The 17005-nt window shown below is 39.6% G+C and overlaps 2 protein-coding genes across 2 annotated transcripts in view; one reads left to right on the top strand and one right to left on the bottom strand.

The window, feature by feature from the left end:
- Positions 1 to 790: 790 nt before the first annotated feature.
- Ndufaf7 (NADH:ubiquinone oxidoreductase complex assembly factor 7) lies at positions 791 to 15194 on the bottom strand. Its single transcript, XM_023711203.1, has 10 exons — positions 15110 to 15194; positions 14619 to 14782; positions 9835 to 9915; positions 8751 to 8861; positions 5805 to 6018; positions 4904 to 4962; positions 3699 to 3809; positions 2253 to 2396; positions 1523 to 1696; positions 791 to 1075 (listed from the first exon to the last, which is right to left on the bottom strand). The coding sequence occupies exons 1-10, from the start codon at positions 15162 to 15164 to the stop codon at positions 860 to 862; spliced, it is 1329 nt and encodes a 442-aa protein (XP_023566971.1). The 5' UTR covers positions 15165 to 15194; the 3' UTR covers positions 791 to 859.
- Positions 15195 to 15258: 64 nt separating this feature from the next.
- The window catches only part of Cebpz (CCAAT/enhancer binding protein zeta), a 20617-nt gene continuing 18870 nt past the window's right edge, over positions 15259 to 17005 (top strand). The window contains exons 1-2 of the mRNA XM_023711179.1: positions 15259 to 15459; positions 16935 to 17003. Of these exons, the coding sequence (XP_023566947.1) occupies positions 15304 to 15459; positions 16935 to 17003 (225 nt within the window). The 5' untranslated portion in view covers positions 15259 to 15303. The remainder of the gene's footprint in view (positions 15460 to 16934; positions 17004 to 17005) is intronic.

The following is a 17005-nucleotide window of genomic DNA, read 5'->3' as shown; positions in this document are numbered from 1 at the left end:
GGGGCTGGCTGGCATGTGGTGCTGGGGGATTGAACCGCGGTTCCTGTGCTTTGTTAAGCTTGTTCTAAGTAGGTGCTTTAGACCACTGAGCCATCCCACCAGCCCCGCCCCTCAATTCTTAAAATGGAAAGTTTGGAATAATTAAAACTAAATTTGTATTAGATCCTATGAAATTAAGTATGTAAAGGTCATCAGCAAAAATAGAACAGTAACTAAAAGTTTTGTTGTCCTATTTTCTTCACTTAGTAAGATCTTAGCAATCTGTCAGATATCCTGATATACCTCCTCTTTTAAGTATTTTTTACTGGGCCAGCAAAATAGCTCAATGGTCTAAGGCAACTGCTTAGACAAGTGCGCAGGGACTGCAGTTGGATCCCCAGCACCTCATGCCGCGCCAGCCCTGCCCCCAGGGTGAGCTGAGCCAGCCACAAAAAAATAAATGAATAAAATATTTTTATTAAACCTGTCAGTACTCATATGTACCTTTATTTATTTTTTTGTTGTTGCAGACTGGAGATTGAACTCAGAACCTTGCCCTTACCAGACAGGCAGGTGCTCATGCTACTGAGCTATCTCCCTGGTCTTAGTACTTATATATACTTTTAAAAATAAAAATACAACTAGCTTTATTAAAAGGAAATTCAATTTCTCGGTAGCAGTTAAGTAAATTGAGAACATATACTTGTACCAAGAGTTATGACCCTAAAAGTTCTATAATTTTATTATACATAACATGGGCTATTTTTGTCTGCGAAGATAAAATATACTAGGACTTTGGTTACCTTTAATGTATGAAATGTGCTCCCTTTATTTTGACTTCTTAGGCAGAGTGAAGGATTAAAACCTCTAAGCTGAAATATCACTGCCAAACCAGTTCACCAAACCCAGCCACAGGTGATGCAGAGGGCGTTGACTGGCATGCATTCACGTGATGACTTGCACCATGAAGTCTCTGAGGAGGCAGCAAGGCAAAAAAGTTAAATCTTTCTCCCATCTTCTGAGGGTTCATTAACATATCATACCCCTGAAGTAAGTGCTGTCTCATCAGTGGCTCATCCGATTTACCTAAAAGAACCTGAGAAGACAACATTTCTTAGTAAATAGGAAGAAAGGAAGGAGGGAAATCTGTAGGTAGATACAATACTATTAATAATTCAAATATTTAAAATGTGAATTCTGATTACCCACCCAAGATTCATAAAGTTATTAATAAAGTGTAGTTTGCTATAACACAACTATGGTTGTGCACTCTTAATGAATATCCCCAGTTTGCTTAAATTTAGGTGTGCTTGGAAGAACATAGCCATGAACATGAGTTTTTCATGAACATGGGTAATTGGAAAGCATTTATTCTACCTCTCTTGAATGTTACCAGGCTGTGCCACACTTCCAGCTCTCTAGTTATCCAAAATCTTACACTACTGAGAAGACTGAAACATCAAGAATCTGCCTACCCAGAGTATTCATAATTTTGAAATACTATGAAATTAAAATACTTAATGATAGTGAAATAAACCATTACCTTCAGCCGGACATCAATACCCATATTTTTTAAAAATGTTTGCTGTTGTATTGGACCCAGAGAAACTACTTTTCCTTGTGCCATCCTGCGCAAATAACTGAAGTCCACATCAGCTGTTAGGTCTGCTGTTCCAGGGGCAATTAAGACATCATGAAGCTTGTGGCCACAAAATCCCTTAAACATAAAAGAAATTAGTTTTTTGTACTTTTATGCCTCTCTTTATTAAAATCAAAGAAATGCTATCATATTAGTACATATTTACCTGCAGTTGTTAAAATAGGGCCTAAATCTTTTAGACTATGCAGTAATACCTTTAGCAAATACAGTACTATATGGCAAACCCAATATAAAGTACAAGAGAGGAGTGTCTGAAGATGCTGACCTTAATATAGTTATTTAACATTTTCATTAATGTTTATGATGATTGAATACAAATGACCTTATATATTCTCCCAAAGAATTTAGGTAATCAGAACCTAGGCCAGTTTTATAGTCTTATCTATAAACAGTCTTGCTACTTAGTGGCCCTGATCTCACTATGTGGCCCAGGCTGGCCTCGAACTCACATTGGATCCTCCTGCCTCAGCCTCCTGAGTGCTGGGATTACAGGTGTGTGCCACCACCCGTAGCTTAAAATATACAACAGTGCTAGGCACTGTGAAAACCAGAGAAGATTCAGTGAGTTTCAAATCTAACAAACTGATTAAGCATGTTACTGGATTATACATACTCTGAAAGTGTCTGTCTTTGTCCCATCATGACCATAATCAGCAATCAGTGCAGCACCTCCAGTGACTGCTATGCGTTCAGAAAGTTCTTGAATGATAACCCCAGCATCAGGACATACTTCAACATGATCCCTTGTTTCATCGTGCTAGTGAGGAAACAGTTGGTAGAATGAAAACACATCATTCTAAAAAGCTTTCTTAAGGGGCCTAAAAAATGTTTCTGTATTATAAGCATTTCTTAGTTATAATTGCTTTTCAATATTAGTAATTTCTTAATGTTTCACTTGACATCCCTTTAATGAAACAGACTTCTTTGATTCTCTGTTGCTATCCACTACACTTGTAGACATTTTATCCTATTTTATAAAAAGATACATGCCCTCTCAACCCCTTTATGGCCAAGTGCCAAGTGCATTATCTTTGTTTCTGAAAAAGGGTCTCATTATATAGCCCAGGCTGACCTTGAATTCACGATTCTCCTGCATCAGCCTCTACAGCACTGGGATTACAATGTGTGATACCATGCCTAGTTCATTTTATTATAATAGTACTTGCATTATCAGGAGAAATAAACGTTCCACTTGGTTGGCTGACAGCATGAGAAGGGGCTTTCTGTCTGATTACAACCGTACCTCAAATTCAGTACTCAAAAACTTGGTTAGAAAGAACAAGATATAAGTCCAGTCTAGCAAAATATACCCTGTTAAGTAAGTATAGTATGATGAGTTCTCCTGGAGCAGAACAAATAGCAATCGCATGCTCGTATCTGGAAACAACAGCTTGTGAATTAGTGCCACTAGACCTGAGACTCATTACCTGCAATTTTCAACCATTATATAGGGCCCACAAAATCGGGTCCACGACTGTCAAACATGAAGTGACTGAATATTAATACTTGTCAACTGGACTGGTATATATCAAGTTTTACTGATGCCCGAGATGACTGATGAAAGTTTGATACTTTTTTTCTCTCCACAATGAAAATACATTATTTTTGCTCCCTCCTAGCACCACTAAATTGAAGTAAGGACCTGTTCTGATGTCTCTGCCTAGTCAGAAAGACTTAGGTTTGAACCTCTTCTCAAAGGTCATGTGAGCTTTCACTGTAACTTTACTATCGTCGGTGTTAACATGGCTTCACAGGCAGTGCTCTAGAAAGCTGACTGTATCTTCAGCATTTGATAGTTGAGAGCAGAATAAAAAAGTAGGCAAGGTCTTGACTAAGTAAGTGCTTCCCAGCTATCTGACTTATGACTTGAAGGTGACAAACCTAAAGAATGATCTTAACCTGTTCTCTTGAAATTAAATCCTCTGCACTTTCACTGTCAACAAAAAGCACCCTGAAGGTTACCAACAATTTCTCTTATTCAAGGACTTGAAATTGTAACTCACAGAACAGTACTTTGAGTGCTATTAGCAATGAAAGAAACAGAAAAAAGTGTTCCTACTTGCAGAAGAGCTTCAGCAGGGGTGACACAAGGCGCCAGAACAAACCTCAGCTTATCGGAAACTTGTGGATCAATATCAATGAGTACTTCTCTCCACCCTTGGGGTGTTTTCTAAACAAAACACAAAAAATTTTTGCAAGTTCTCATAATTGCCTTTCACCAAAAATACTATGTTTTTTCTTTGTGCATATTTAAAAAGCACTGAATAATTTTAGTAGAGAAATAGTACGAATGAACTGATACATGCACAATACTGTAAGGAAAAGCAATACATAATGGAGCTACAGAAGATAAATTTTTCTTAAAAGGCATGAAAGTTAGTGTGGAAAGTCCCCCAAAATGTAGGATAAACCCAGGAGGACTAGCCAGACGCTAACGAGAGCCGTTCTTGCCTCAAATGTTACGAGTAGACACAGTGCCAAATCTTTATTATAATTAGTTACAGAAAGAACAAGAAAAAATAATTTAGAATTTTTAAAAGTTTGTCAAAAGAAATCCTGTACAAATAACAGTCATTTACCATCTCACATTTATCCCAGAAGAATTAAGAATTGTTTTTCCCACTTTTTTAAAATCAGTGCACACTGGTTATACAGATCAGTAGGTTCCATTTTGGCAAATTTGTATGTGCACACAGCATACTTCATTTCCTCCCCTCCCTGCCTTGCCCCGCGGTCCAACTTCACACAGGAAGGGGAAGTCAGTGTGTATAATGCATTTTGATCCCCATACATCAAAGCAGCAGCACATAAAGCCAACATTAAAAAGCCAATAGCTTTTCTGTATGCCAGTAGTAAGACAGAAATCAGAAAACAAGTCCATTCACAGTAGCTTAAATCCTAGGGAATCATTCTAACCAAGGAAATGAAAGACATCTACTATGCAAATTTTAGAACACGAAACCGAAGACACTAGGAAACCCTTCATGCTCATGGACTGGCAGAATTAATGTTTAAAAGACTACAGTAGTACTAACTTAACAAGAGCAATCTATAGATTTAGTGCAATCTGCATCAAAATATCTTCACAGATGCATTAAGAATCCTTAACAATTATTCCAAGAACATCAAGATTTCTATCTAATGCTTCTACCCATCAATAGTTAAAAGTCACCCAACACGTAAGGCTTATAAATTTAAGTACTCTAAATGTTCATGGTTTTAACACTTCAGTTATCGGATTACAAACATGACTTTCATCAGTACCTGAAACTTATGCACAGGAAGAACGTCAAAAAATTCATGTGCAAGAAAAAAGCTGTACCCTATTTGAAAATAAAAGAAAAAAATTAATGGTTCAGCATTTCAAGGCAATTAAGTCTTTAAAACATAAATAAATAAATAAAAGGAAATGTCTAACTACTCAGTATTGGAACCTGGCATGCTTTCATAATCACCACTAGATATAGCCTCCTCTTTATAGAAAATTTATTCTGCAGAACAGAGGAAAGAATAACTATTACTAGTCTCATTTTCTATAGTCAGAGAACTGCAATGGCTGAATTACTGGTTAGATCTAATCACACAACCTGAAAGAAATCACATGCATTTGTTGGCTCATATTTGGAAGGCAACCTGAATTTTATAAAAGCACCTGAGAAGGCTAGGGCCAGAGAATGGCTTTAAGTGTCTTGCCAGGATCCTACCCCCACGTAGTTTGAGCCTGGATTCATCAAAGAATCTTGACTAGGGCCGAGACTTGACCACCACCTTAGGCAAGCACTCGTTTTCAAAAGATCAACTAAGCAAGTCCTCCTACTGACACTGCTTTCTGAAGCCCTGGCTGCCTTGCTGCCTCATCATTGGCACCATCCTTGCTACAGGGAAACACTTAAAAAGCACAGTGGAAGTGTACACTTTGGCTATTTGTTTTTGCTTTGTTATTCTTTCATAAAACTACATGAAATACACTGCTCCTTAATGTTAGGTACCTCTATCTTCTATTACAATATTTTTCTAGGAAAAAAAAAAGTTAGCTGTTCTCTAAGGAAAAGGAACCTGGTACCAATGATTAAATGTATTAAATTGCTGTAGAAGGTTATGGTCAATGACCACTACTATGAGGCTCTAATAAGAGTTCTTTGATTAATCAGTGAGAAGTAATTACCTTTTGGAACATCCTGTAGAGCACGGTACCAGGATACTGGGAGCCCAGACTTAGTAACACCTTTCATATATACTAGAGACTCTGCATTCCGCTCTAGTGGGATCTTTGCTTCAGTCAGTGTTGATGCTTGAAGATCGCTTAATCTTTGGCTCACCTCTACCAGGTGTATTGAAATGTCACAGTTCTTTAGCACAGATCCAAGCTGACTGAACACCTAAAGAGAGAAAGAAAAAAATTATGGCAAAATACAATATGTTATAAAGATGTTAAGTGTTCTAACCATTTACTACATTAGTTCAGTCAATCACAAGTAATATGTGCTATCTGCTTCTGACCCAAGCCACTCTCCAGTGTATAAAAATCATAACCTACTAGAATTATTAAGCATAATCTTACAGTGGTGGCAAACATATGGCATGTGTGCCGCAGTGGCCTACTGGTATCATTCAAAGCTCTAAAAGATTTGCCATCAGTGATCTAAGAAATGAACAGTATACAGTTTGATTCCCTAATGATACATTATGATTAACAAATGAAAATAAAAGATTTAGCATTCAGTCAAACAATTTCAGATTCTAAAACAAGACCAAGGAAATAAAATTTATATGACCTTCATTTTGTAAAGCCTGCATGTGTGAAATAATCTTACCTTTGAGATGATTAAACTATATCCTAAGGGAATTAAATTTGAATACCACTAATAAGCTGGCAGCCTACCTTTGGAACTACACTACATTTTCTTTTTTTTTTTTTTTAGCTATCCAGAACAATTTTTTAACTACTGTAAATATACAGGGAAGAAAGGAAAATAATAATTTATTAGTCTTTGCTAAAATGCAAAAGCATAAAATACAAATATTTTTCACTTGAATCTTCATTCTTGGCTGGTCTATTTTTTAAATACAAATGGGCAGATACAGAACAATGAAAAGAACAAGGTATTTCCAAACATAGACTGAAGATTAGACTAGACATGAAGCTATTTCCCAGGAGAAAAACCTTTCAAAAGTAAGCTCATCTGGGGCTGGGAAGATGGCTCAGCAGACTATGCGCTTCCCTGGCAAGCGCAAGGGCCTGAGTTCAATCCCCAGTTCCACCAAAAAAAAAAGTAAGCTCATTTGCTTTTGAAACTCGGTTTATATCCCTGTAAATTTTCTATTTCTAGAAGAGTTCTTGTGACTTAATCTAGAGAGATAGCCTAAAGGCTATTGGTTTACATTTTTTCAAGTATTTGAATAAGAAAATATTATTTCAATAACTTTTAAAATATTTTAAATTCAGGTAGCTTTACTACTTTTAAGAAATAGAAAATAGAGCCCTAAAAACTCAAATCAGTGATTATTCCCTCCTAAGTACAAGCAGGATTCCTGTTAGATGCTTAAATACTCTGCTTTTTTAAAAAAAACTTTCAAATCCCAATTTGAAGCAAAAGTCATAAGGCATCAGGAAAATTAAATTTGGTCTAGAGGTCACTCCCATTCTCAATTTCCAACTAGCCACTTTATGGCTTCTCTTTATGAATCTTATTCAATATATATCAACTATATCCTGCTTATTATTGACTTTTTTGGATTTTATACAAATAAAATTATAAAAATTCTTTTGTGACTGCTATTTTTACTCCGTATTTTGTTTCATGTTGAATACTGCTGCATTCTGCAGGCTTGGTATTCCACTGGATGGCTGAACCACAATTTACTGATGCATTTCCCAAGGCCAGGAAGTGCTTCTGGTTTTCTTGCTGTCCTCAACAATGTTACCTTCTTGAACATGCCTCCTGTACTAGTTTGTATGAGCAGCAGTGAAACTGCAAATTTATACAATGTAAGTAACTTGAAATTGAGCAGATAATGCCTGATACCGTCTCAAACTGGCTGTACCAAATTCTACCTGTACCAGCAGAGTATGAGAGCTTCCAATGCGCCACACAGCCCCATCTGCACTAGCACTTTGTGAGGTGAGACTTTTTTCAATCTGTTAGGATTATAGTACTATCACAACATAATTTTAATTCCTATTTCTCTATGAGAAACTGGCACCTTTCTTTTTATTAGTCATTTGATTTTTTTTTTTTTTCTATTCAGAAGGGGCTATTCACATCTTTAGCTTTCTCTTTCTTTCTTTCTTTCTTTCTTTATTTATTTATTTATTTTTGCAATATCAGGGACCAAACTCAGGACCTTGCCCTGGCCAGGCAGGTGCGTATGGTGCTAGGCTATATTGGCCACTGAGCTATATCCCTGTTTTTCTATTATTTGTTATCTTTTCATTGACTTAAAGGAGTTTTTTATATATTCTACTATTATGGGTTATATATAAGTTCTCCCACTCTATGGACTGATCTTATCAGTCCACAGTGTCTTTGACAAAAAAAAAAAAGCTTCCTAATTTCTATAAAGAACAGAAAGTTTCTAATTTTTTTTTCTTTTAATATATTGATACAGGGTCTCACTGTGCAGCTCAGACCTGTAGTAATACTCCTGTTTTCATCCTCCCCGGCACTAGGCCTACAAGTGTGCACTACCACACCCAGACTTGGTGGCCCACTCAGCGCACCTAAAGGTGGGACCAGCACTGCATGCAATATGGGGGAAGCCAACCCTAGTTCTTGCACTTGCCTAAGCAAATGCTTAAGACTGCTGAGCTATCCTGCCAGCCCTCCTAATTTTATTTTCTTAAAACTAAATTTTTAATCTTTTCTTTTATGGTCTCTACTTTGATAATAAATACAAACTATCTATTGAGGAGATAAACACATTCTCCTATAATATCTACTAAACACTTATATGTTGCTTTTACATTCTCTACACATACACACATGCACACAGTTTTGAGCTTATAAACAATGAAAATTGAGGAGGTAGAACCAAAATCCAAGAAAATCAATGAAATTTGCAGTCAGAGTAAGAACCAATGAGACTTAAAAGACATTCTGTTATTACCTACCCTCAAAATGTCTCCCATGAGGGTGCCCCGACCAGGGCCCAGTTCCACCAGCTGGAAAGCTGTGTTTTTCCCAGCCGCCATCCATTCACTAATGAACCATATCCCTAAAAGCTAAGACAAGGAAAGACGTACATTAAAGTATTATAAAGTTCAAAACTATATCACAATGTAAAATCCCATGTACATACACGTTAAGTCATAAAGTATTTCCAAATAACTGCATGTGTATTATGTAATAGGTACATAATATATATGCTCACAGGATTGTATCACAATATACACTACTTAGGAAATACAATGATAGAAAATACATTTATCCTTTTATCTGTACCATGAGGCTTTTTACTGCAGAGGGGGGAGGGGAGAGGACAGAGGGAGCACAGAGGGGAGTCTCTGGCTGACTGATAGGACATGAGTACAGATAAACCGCCTAAGCCCAGCAATGGTCCACCAGAAAGGATGGGATGAGACGCTCTCAGATCTGCCATTACAATCAAACTTGTTGGATAAGAGAACATCACTCATGAAAATGTACTAGTCTTTGAAAGTAAATACACATATGAGACTGTAACATTTCTTTATACTTATTATTCAAATCATTTTACAATTCTTAGTAATTATTAATTTGGATTCTACTTCCTCTTGTGTACACTTTCCTGTCCTATTTCTAAATCATCAAAAGTACTTTCATGGAAATAATTGAAATTCTTTTCCTTAAAGGGAGGCTTCTACTGCAGCTATGATTAAATTAGGGCTGCAAGCTTTAGGGCTCATCTGTATTCCACTAATTCTCCAGTGTTCTTTTTTATCTTCTCTCTTTTCCTCATACCCAATTTCCCTTGGTTCTCCTCCAATTTGTCAGCTCCCATCTCCTTTCCTTCTTTTTGTCCCTAAAGTCAAGTATAAATTTTTCAAATGTCCTTTCTCTCTACCATTTTCCCATTTCCTACTTCCTCTCAAAAATTAAAACTTTTGATGAATCACACAAAAGTCCCTGTAAAACTCATATATTATAGATCAATACAAATGGATCTGCTCTCACATGCTGTTATTACTGTCTTTCATAGTTTACTTACGGTTTTACCTCTCCAAAGATCTGACTTATTTCAGGTGAGGTAATGAAATCTCCTTTTTCTCCCAGCATATCATGGTGCACATAATATCCCTGGGAAAGAAAAAAAATGGAGAAAAATTAATTTTCAAATATGGCTTTCTAAAACACTTCAAAATCTCATATCTACAACGATTTAGTGTGAAAGCACTCTTAATAGACAAGATAAAGACATTACTTCTTTTACAAAACAGGAGTCAGTTTGCCACAGACAGAGAAAGTTACCCTCAGCTTTGGACCAGAAGCCACGCAGCACTCATCTCTGCCCTCTTTGCCCTCATTTCCCTTCCTGCTCAAAATTCAACCATAGCCTCCACCACCAAGCCTTCTGGCCTCCTCTCCCAAATTAGCCTAGCCTAGCCTGCTGATGACTGTTTCTTTTGTTGTTTTTTAAAATGAGGTCTCACTGTGTTGCCCAGGCTGGTCTTGAACTCAAGATCCTCCCACTTCAGCCTCCGAAGTGCCTGAGACCTCAGGCTTGTACACCTGTTTCCTATGTTGGCGCATATTACACAACAGTGCTCACTGTGAAAACGCGCTCCATTGTACACTTGTGATCTATGCACTATTCTGTATGAACATTGTATCTCAATAAAAAGGTAGGTTTTTTCTGAATAAGCCCTGATCTCTACACAGCTATGCAACTGTAGAATCTCCCTTCTCATTTCTTGCCCGAAATTACACTCAGCCTTTCGGACTGCTCAAATGCCGCCTTTACCGACCTCCTGCTCAGCCCTCGGCCCCAAGACTAAATCCAGGGCTTCCTCTTCTGAGCTTATTCCTCTGAGTTCTTCACAAGAAGCAGTACTTAAGGGAGAAAACTATTCCTTACTTATTTTCATAATACATAACTTTCAAGGCAGAATCTTCTGTTCAAAACTTGCCCCTGCTTCTCAAATACCTTTTTTTTTTTTTTAATGTATTTTAGTACAGAGTATCACTACATAGACACGTAGTGATTCTGTTTTCAGCCTCCCAAGCACTGGGATTACAGGCACGCACCACCACACCCAGTCTTAATCGCCCTCTCTGGGCACCCCGGGGGATTGAACCCCAGTCACTACACTCTGCCTAAGCGGGCACGTTAGTCCGCTAAGCTAGCTGGCCAGCCCTCAAATACCTTATTCTAACACCTCATAATTTTCTGGACTGCTGCCCTGTGCAAGAACTGAAACTCATTCTCCAGTGCACTAACTCCCCTGGCTTCCACCTGCTCCACTCCCTCTGAGACTCACAGCTACGTACCATCCCTGTCTCTCAGCCAGATCTGATGGCGTGGAGTGCCCAGGATCTTCTTACCAGCACCTATCTCTTACAGCTTCAACTGTGCCCTTATGGCATTAGAAATAAACTCACTCGCATCGCTAAGCAGAACCTTTTTCTCACTATACATAACATTCCCAGAGGCAGAAGAGCTTCACTTCAGAAGCAAGCGTTTTGGGAAGGTACAGATCTCCTTGGTATAGTGAAACTTACAGTAAACCCTTCATACAATTTGTAAATGCATAAATTTTTTCAGGACTGAGGACTAACCTAAGGCCTTCACACTGAGCTAAATCCCTAGCCCATTTTTATTTTATTTTGAGACAGGGTTTCCATAAAATGTTGAACTTCCTTGGCTGGATATGAAGTTGCAGTCCCCCTGCCTCAGCCTCCTTGAGTTCTAGGATTAGAAGGGTGTGTCATGTCAGCTGCTGCAGTGCTCTCAGGTAGATGATTGCTTAAAAAGGAAGGGGTGGTGAATAAAGGCAGGAGACAGGAAAAGGAGTGTTGCGGGACTGTCCTGCTTCAATGTTGTACATGGTTAATTTCTGGACGTATATATAATTCTTTATTCCTATTTTTTAAATATATTTTAACTTTTTCATCATATTCTGTAACTTAAAGTTTAAAGTTTAACATATCAATGCTTGATGAAAAACACCTGTTCCATGTTATGCCTAAGATGTTTGATATTCAGACAGTGAGGTTAAGCTTCACAGCCTAGGTTGTATGGTAATAACAATAAGCTTCTCTTCTGGAGGGTTAACAATCTAAGTTTGCAAACCAAAAATCAGAGAAAAAGGAGTTCCGCAAGGAAAGCCAACATTTTAGCCCTAGCCTTCTAAGGTCAATTAAAACTCAGGAAGGATGAGAACTTGTACTGTAATGATATTTAACTCAGTTGTGCCCCAAATTTATCAAGGAGATTATGGGGCCAAAGAGGAAAGTGATCGATGATGTAGAGTGTGCCTAAGGAGAGTCACATGGAGAGAATATATTCTCTCAGGCTGTCACAGAGAGCAAATTGGCCAAGCAATGGCCGGGACTCCTCCACATGGCTGACACTCACAAAGGATCTACAATCTGAGGTAGAGTCTCAGGATAAATCCTAAGGGGATTTGACTGACCTTATCAGATCCAAAAGCTACAATTCTTGTTACATAGGTCTTGCTTTATCTTGGTCTTAACCATCTAGCAGAAAAGTATAAAAACGAAAAGTATATAACAAGTAAAGCCATGGTGTTATGTTGAGCTGTAGGGGACTCAGGTCAACAGCTTCTGACATTGCCAGTCAAGCGGAAGACCCAATACTATTATGGACGACTGGACTATTTTCGAATATTTTGCTGAGTTCACACACCTATGATATTTAAATGATGAAACTAAACAAAACGGGATACAGATGAATGACCATTTTATATCTGTGTATTGTAAATGACTAGGATAGATATATAGCTATATTCTCAATTCAATGAATAGAGAGATTTGTTCTAATAGTGTTTGTAAATAGGATATCATGTCTGCATCTTGTACAGCAAATAACCACAAGGAAGACAGTATGCAATGTGTTAATTATTGGAACTGTCCTACCAATTTGATTTGAAACTGTCTCATTGCTATTTATTTCTCATTAAAATTATGGAAAAAAAAAAGAAGGGTGTGTCAGCAGTCCATCTTAAATGCACAGAACTTTAAACACACAGAATCACAGAAGAAATTAATAGAAAAATACTTATCAACTGTTTGAAAATGTCTTTACCAGTGTATTAAATGACAAAAATCAAACAAAACATCTATTAACTAAGTTTTGAAGATGAACACAGCACCACTTTGAGAAAGTAATCACTGTACTATTATGACAGACAACAAACCCCCACGTATGAACTAGGTGTGGTGGTGCATACCTAGTTATGTAACAGTTATATAACAGTCTGCGAAGCGCAGGAAGGAAGCAAGTTACACTTAGGGAGACCCTGCCTCAAAAAAATTAATAAAGTTTGCTAATGTACCTCAATGTGGAAGCCCTTGGTCCAATCCCCAATATCACCAAAGAGGAGTAAGAAAGTATTGCCAATGTTTTTACCAATTGCCTATGTTCATAATTTTTAAAATGCTAAATTTCAATTATGAGTTAAAGGAGTAATTTTGTTTTTTCAATTCAAGCTCACGAGCCCTCAGCTTTCAAAGTTCTTTAGGTTAGGAATCTCATATGTTGAAAGTTACCCCAAGTCTTAATGCTGGGAAAATTTCTTTCTGTGTACACTCGCCCTGGTTCCTTGGCCTTAACTGCCATCTACACACTGATGACAACCAAACTCTAAGCTTCAGACACCTACAGCCAACTGCTACGTGCTACCTCCAGCTGAACTTCACTGCCAATGTCAGACACCACTCCTGAGTAGACCCTCCTTCCCAGAACTCCTCCAAACCAGGTTCTCAATACCATAACTGTCTCAAAAGAAGGCACAGCCTTCACCCAACTGCTCTAGGTAAAACCTGAGAACCAGACTTGTTCCTTTCCTCTCCTTCACCCTTCCACTTAGCAGCAAATCCTGTGAGTCCAAGATCTATTTTTTTTGGTTTTTTTCAAGATCTATTTTTAAGCACCCATTTCTCACCCCATTTCTACCACCGCAGCAGTGTTAGCCACTTACCCTGTTGCAATGCCCACAAACATTAACATACCCCTGCCTGTCTATGAACACTGACAAGGTTCACCACGTCCAACAGAAATAGGCCAAACCAATCCCAGAATTTCACAGATGCCATATTTAACCCAACAAAAAGTGAAATACTCAATTAAATTAACTATCACCAAACCACTTTGTAGAGGACAAGGACCTGCAGGCCAGAAAACTATGACAGTTCTGAACCTTAGAACAAAGACCTACACTTTGTTCTCAAAAGTAAAACCCTGACAAAGGTGTGGTGGTGCAGGCTTATAATCCCAGCACTCTGGAGGCTGAGGCAGGAGGATCACTGTGAGTCTGATGCCAGCACAAGCGAATTCAAGGCATTATAAAATCAAATCCTCTCTCAAAAGAAAAGTCCTTGAATATGCTTCCAATGCCCACTGAAGTTACTGACAGACAACTTTCCAGGCAATGAATTTTATTTCCAGTTGCCTACTGGCGACTCCCATACCCAGGAATCCCATCTACACCTGAAATGTACAGTCCTTACCTAACAACTCTTCATCCTTCCCCTGCCTCCTAGAGGGGCTCTCTCTCCTCTCCTGCAAACCCTTCTCCCAAACAATGACACCCACCATCAGGACAGGTAGGAAGTCATTCTTCCGCAAAAGCGAGTTACATTCCATCTTCTAGACGACTTGGGAATTTGTCTCCCTATTGGCACTAGTCGTGATCGACTGACAGGTTCAACTCTGTGTCTCCAGGTTGCCCTAGAAGAGCTTCGGGCTTCTCCCTACGCACACTCCTCCTTGAAGCCTCGTAAATCTGCAAAAGTGGGGTTGTAGGCTCCTTGACCCATACCTTGGCTGGGTTGGTTAACACCTCCTTCATGTACTCGGCCACAGTGATGGGGCCGGTGGACTTGATTTTGTACAGAAGATGCCGCAGCATCGGCGTCACGCGGTTGTCTTCTGCCGGCTCATTCCCGGAGCTGAAGTATTTCCCTTTCCAAGTACAGGGAATGACTGGAAAACAGAGCAAGCAGGCCCCATAATAAATATTAGTATTTGCACGTGCAAGCAGCCTCAGCGCTTTCCGGGCAGCTATGTTGACCCTTAGCTCCGCCCCAGGCCCAGAACGCTGACAGACGCGCCCCTCTCGCCCACTAGGCGCAGCGGAGGCGGCATTTGCCCGCGAACAGGCGCTGCGGCCCGGCGGACCGACTCCAGGTGCTGGCGCAGAGCGCCTCGGGATGGAAGGGAGACGCCGAGCCCCCAGGAGCCCCAACCGAGGAACTGTTGGAGGTGATCCAGGCGTTTTCCACAACTGGACTCTGCCGGGAGCACCCTTACCCGCGCGAGCCGCGCAGCGCAACTGCCGGGCTGCGGCTCTCACTAGCACGGCCATGCCGAGCCCTGAAGGCAGCTCAGCACAGCCCGGGGGGCGGTGACTGTAGGCACTTCCGGAAACGTCACGTCGCCGACGGAAGTACGTCACGCTCCAAGCGGAAGTGGGCTGTGAACTGCGCGCGCGTGCTTTGCCAACCATGGCTGCTGCGGAGCAGCCTTTGGAGTTCCATGCTAAGCGGCCCCGACCGCGGGACGAGGTGTTTGAAGATGAAGACGATGAAGACGAGGAAGACAGCGGTCAGGCTAAGAATGGGTTCTCCCTGGAGGAAGTGCTACGGCTCGGAGGCACCAAGGCAAGGCCACAGGTCCCCAGGAAAGGGGAGCAGGCGCGGGGTGCAGTAGGTGTGGGCGAGCGGAAAGTGCTTGCCGCGCTTGCTACACTTTTTCCTCAGTTCTCTGCAAAGAAAAAGTATTGAAAGATTTACGCCGTGGCCTCCGTTAGGAAGTAGGCGAGACCACTTACCAGGTGGGAAAAAGAGAACGTTTTGGCCGTCGCCTGGAGGCTCCAGTGTTTTGAATGCCAGTGATGTTAAGAATCGATTTCTGCGGTCGGTGGAATTTGCGCGTGCGCGGTGTGTGTACTGCAAGCGCTCGGCGCGGCCTGCACGTCCAAAGGGAAGCGGTAAACAGGCTTTTGGGATAGTACTTTTCAGGCTCCAGGTAATAGTAGTAGGGACAAGAATAAGGAGGACAGGGAGGAAGGCCGTTACGGTTTCGGTGACGTGATTAGGGAGGGCGTCCCTGAGAACCGTCTGTGAGCAGAACCTGTAGAAGGGGTGTGAACGGTGGTGGTCCAGTGAGATGCGACGCAAGGCCGGCCGAATTGTTCCATAAAGCGCAGAAATGCCATTGCAGCAGAGGCAGAGTGCATAGAAGAACTTAGGTGCACAACTTTGGACGATTTTAGGCAAATGTATGCCAAGATTTCCACTATTTTAAAAAAATATTTTGAGACCAAATTTTGTGGGAATTAGAGCAGAGGAAAGGCAGCCCAGGTGGGCAGATTCACAGTTTGTTTCTGCGCTTGAGTTCTATTTAATTTTAATATATTTAATACTACATTATTAATACAGCATATTAACCAAATTTTAGTAAGAGGCTTTAAAAGGTTATTGGGGCTATGGGGTACATGAACAGTCTTACCCACTTTATCTCCTATCATGCAGTTTTCCTTCTAAGAAGCAGTAATTTTTACGTTATTTTTTTATTTTTCAGGGATATTATGTATCTCATAAATACAAGTACACTTGAAATATATGCATGTGATTTTTTACACAAATAGGATCATATACATCTTTCCTGCTTTAGAGCTCTTTCTGTATTAGTATATAAAATGTCAATTTTCATAACTGCCTAAATCATTGTATGTCTTACCTACCTTGGCCATTTATTTTGGCTATACAAGTGGTTAGCAGTGTTATGCTATTTTAAATAATACAGTTTATTCCTTGATTTTTTTTTTTTTTTTTTTTTTGTCCTGTGTTTTGAGAGAATGATGAATTATTGACACTGACCTAGTGGTCTCTGGTTTTTATGTGAAATTGGAAATGTTATCTCTAGTCTGAGAAAAGCTTTGGTTGTATTATAGTTCTTTCTCATGTTTTTATTTTTTTATATTTAAATGTTTTATTCATCAAATGTTTATTTGCTACAGGGTAGCAGGCCAGGTAATACCATAGTAATTGAGTTCCACTGAGTTCAAAGATGACGTTTCAACCAATATGTTTTATTTGTAGTTTGCTTTTAACCTACTTATGTTTTCATGCAGCAAGATTACCTTATGCTGGCTACTTTGGATGAGAATGAGGAAGTGGTGGATGGAGGCAAGAAAGGAACAAT

The sequence above is a fragment of the Octodon degus genome, unplaced genomic scaffold (genome assembly GCF_000260255.1).
Source record: "Octodon degus isolate 3935 unplaced genomic scaffold, OctDeg1.0 scaffold00020, whole genome shotgun sequence".
NCBI lineage: Eukaryota > Metazoa > Chordata > Mammalia > Rodentia > Octodontidae > Octodon > Octodon degus.
This window is presented reverse-complemented; position numbering and strand designations above follow the sequence as displayed.